The 3,702-nt window shown below is 48.9% G+C and overlaps 1 protein-coding gene across 1 annotated transcript in view; it reads left to right on the top strand.

The window, feature by feature from the left end:
* Positions 1–3,702, top strand: part of TRAPPC9 (trafficking protein particle complex subunit 9) — a 521,576-nt gene that overhangs the window by 127,389 nt on the left and 390,485 nt on the right. The window contains exon 13 of the mRNA XM_007464593.1: positions 3,253–3,379. Within this exon, the coding sequence (XP_007464655.1) occupies positions 3,253–3,379 (127 nt within the window). The remainder of the gene's footprint in view (positions 1–3,252; positions 3,380–3,702) is intronic.

Raw genomic sequence — 3,702 nt, forward strand, 5'->3', positions numbered from 1 at the left:
GGCTCCGGACGCGCAGGCTCAGTGGCCATGGCTCACGGGCCCAGCCGCTCCACGGCATGTGGGATCTTCCCGGACCGGGGCACGAACCCGTGTCCCCTGCATCGGCAGGCGGACTCTCAACCACTGCACCACCAGGGAAACCCTATGTCTGTTTTTAATATTTGTTTTGCCAAAGATTATAACCTTTTTGTGAGTGAAGACTACATCTTGACATTCCCGTGGCTTTAGCGCTCGGTACGCAGAGAGATGTGTGAGTCAATGAACAAAGGCATCTCGGATTTGAACACACACAGAGCTTAGTTGATTGCATATAAGATTTGAAATAATTATATTGAAATTTACATGAGATTAGCGAGGTTACAAACCCTGTATTGTGCCCACCACTCAATATCACTGTTACTGCACTGCTACAAGATGATAAGATGATCTAGGCCTAAGGGAAGAGCTAGCTCTTTATTTGTAAGAGAATAAACGGCTACACTGCTAATACGAAGTTTCCCTCGGGTTTGAAACCTGATGTTCTGTTTCTGTGTTTGTGTACGGCGTTAGAGGCTCGCTTTTTGCAGTGCTGTCCATTGGAACCGCTCCCCTAATTCTGCAGTGAGCGGGAAGGAGATTCATATGGCTCTCCAAGCTAGACCTAGTGTTTCCAGAGCGGAGTCCTCCGCCATTGGGTGGATTCCAGTCCTCAAGTCTTCTCTATGCTTATTATTGTATAGAACCGCTTTGTAAATTTTCGGCATTGTATGAAGGATGGTTCTGAGCTGGGCGATGCCTTCCTTTGGGGTTTTATGACTCGTGTTCAGGGTGGGAGGCGGGCTGTCCGTACAGGTGTCCTGCTGAGGGCCCGTGCCACGCGTCAGGCCTGGCCCCTGCCGTGACCTTGGTCAGAGCCGTGGTGGGGTGCACGAGGGGCTGCAGGAGCCGTGTGGAGAGTTAGGGGAGGCCCCACTGAGGACACAGGGTGAGTGGGAGCTCAGAGGCAGACTGGGAGTTATTGAAGATGATGTTTAGGCCTCCGGAGTGAGACATGGTTTTCCCAAATCTGTTGGAGCTCTTAGAAATTCAGCTGAATATTAAGCTTACCACCCTGAGGTCACTCCAAGAATGACCTGTAAGGATGAGTGTTCCCTCCTCCTCCTGTTGCACAAGAATGTGCCAACCTTAGGGTTTAGCTCTTGGTCAGGCCCTTTAGTGACTTTCTGTCTCTTGGCCTAAACCAGGAATAATAGTTGTTTCGAGAATTTCCCCCAAAGTGGTTAAAGTATCATATGCCTGCTATTCTTTCTTGTACATATTTTTAGTCTTAAAAAGAAGCTTTCATTTATATCTGGCTGAAAAGTAATATGTGCTTTTTATAAAAAATGAGGAAGAACAAAGAATAAAATAAGTTACCACTAGGAGATAGCCCACAAATCCTGTTCAGAATTTAAAAATTAAATTATGGAATATTTCAAGCATATGAAGTGTTACAGGGAATAATAAGCCCTTGTATATCCGCCATTCACATTTAGCAAATGCTCACAGTTGGCTGTATTTGCTTTAGCTATTTTAAAAAGAAATCAAATGCCAATATATTTTGCCTGGAGACAATAGCCATCTAATTGGTTTCTCTGCTTCCATTCTTGGCCACTACATCTGTTTCACACATGGTTAGATCATTTCATGCTTTTGCTCAGACTCTGGGCGCAGGTGTGCTCATTGTTATTGGAGAGCCTTTGCTTCTGGGTGCTTTCTGTAGACAGAGTTAGGAAAAGTCTGCATGCATGCACACATAGACACGTGCTTACACACGTACCTACATGCATACATCTGCACGTGTGTGTACATACATATACATGTGCCCGTAGACATGCATATACACAATACAAATACAGACTTCATACATTCTGACTTCACAGCCATCCCTCCAATTCTAGTCCGTCTCCACTGGGTCCTTCTCGCCTTCCTGCATTCTACATCAGCGTCCTTCCCTCCAGTGTGAGAATCTGGGCACACAGCCCCATTAGCACGCTTCTCATCTGCTTGCTCCTGGGATAGACCTAAAATAGTTTCAGGATTGCTTCGACCAAAGCACTGCAGAAAACACCCGCTCTGGGGAGAATCCAGGATCCCTCCTACATTAAAGGTCCCTCCTACATTAAAGATACATTAAAGGTCTTCTTTAATGTATCTCAGCCACCTTCTGTAGATTTCAGCACGGGAATCTCACAGACCACTCATTAGACTTATTCCAGGATAGGGGATGTTTTTGATCTCTTGTTAATGGTATTTGTAATATTTTATTTTCTAATATGTTTTGTTTAGTGCTAGATTATAGAAATACTTTTGCTTTTTTAATACTGACTTTGTTACTTGGCTAAGTGCCCTTGTTAGTTCAGTTTGCCTCCTAGGTTCCGCAGTTTTTTTGTGTGTGAATAATTGTTTTCATGCCGTTTCTTTCTTCTCTTGGCTGTTGTGCTGGATGGAGCCTCTGTTACAGTGTTGAGGAGAAGGTCCTGAGGGCGGAGAGGTCTTGCAATCATGGGGCAGCTCCTGGAGGCCAGGGAGCCTGTCTCGTTCGCGGTCAAGCATAGGGCCCGGTGCTTGGTGAAATGAACTGATAATTCACAGATGCACTGGTGGAAGGATATTAACTGATGATCTGTTTCCACAGTTCACGTTTTTCATTTTGTTTGTAAATAAAATATTTTTTCTTTTCATTTACATTCCAACTTGGTAAAACAAGAAAGCAGAACAAATATTAAAAATACCTCAAGCGGGGCTAATATTAGAGATGGAATTGTTGTTCAAGCACCCACAGTGCTGTCCACTTTGAGATTGTTTTGTGTTCATCGCACTTTGAGGACATCTCTACAATTCCCTGTGGACTTTTTTTTCCTTTTTTTTGCGGTACGCGGGCCTCCTACCGCTGCGGTCCCTCCCGCTGCGGAGCACAGGCACCGGACGCGCAGGCCCAGCGGCCACGGCCCACGGGTCCAGCCGCTCCACGGCACGCGGGATCCTCCCGGACCGGGGCACGAATCCACGCCCCCCGCATCGGCAGGCGGACCTCCAACCCCTGCGCCACCAGGGAAGCCCTCCCTGTGGACTTTTATAAGAGCCGCTATTGAGCCTTTTTCTTCTGAGAGTCCGGGGGCTCTCCTGTGGGCGAGGCACGATGCTTGGGGGCCGATCGGGACCGACCAAGAGCGGCGGCTTTGGGATTGGGTTAGGGCCGTGCTCATTGCCGTCCTGTGTCACCTGCTCCAGGGGCTGCTCACGAGTGGAGTGGAGTTTGAATCTCTCCCCGCGGCGCTCTCCCTCCCGGCTGAGTCTGGTCTTTACCCAGTGACGCTTGTTGGGGTCCCGCAGACGACGGGGACGATTGCTGTGAATGGTAAGCAGGTTCGGGGGCTGCTGGCTCCTGTGCCGCCCGGCATTCCGGTCTTCGCCCGTTAACAGGTCACGGATGGATGGCGGTGCTTTGGGACATGCCACGAACCGTGTAGAGTGTGCGGGATGTGGAGGGCACCCCCCGCGCTCCTGTCTGTCTTTCCCGGAGCCTGCAAACACGCTCCAAGGTTCTCCCACTGCGGTTAAAACCCCCTGCGCCCCCACACCCCGAGACCAGGATTTCCTCTCTCTGTGGCTTCATCTGCTGTCTCTCCTTCCGAGCAGACCTCTTCAGAGAGCCGTCTGGACACGCTGACTCCGCTCTTC

Source organism: Lipotes vexillifer, unplaced genomic scaffold (genome assembly GCF_000442215.2).
Source record: "Lipotes vexillifer unplaced genomic scaffold, Lipotes_vexillifer_v1.1 scaffold394, whole genome shotgun sequence".
Lineage (NCBI taxonomy): Eukaryota > Metazoa > Chordata > Mammalia > Artiodactyla > Lipotidae > Lipotes > Lipotes vexillifer.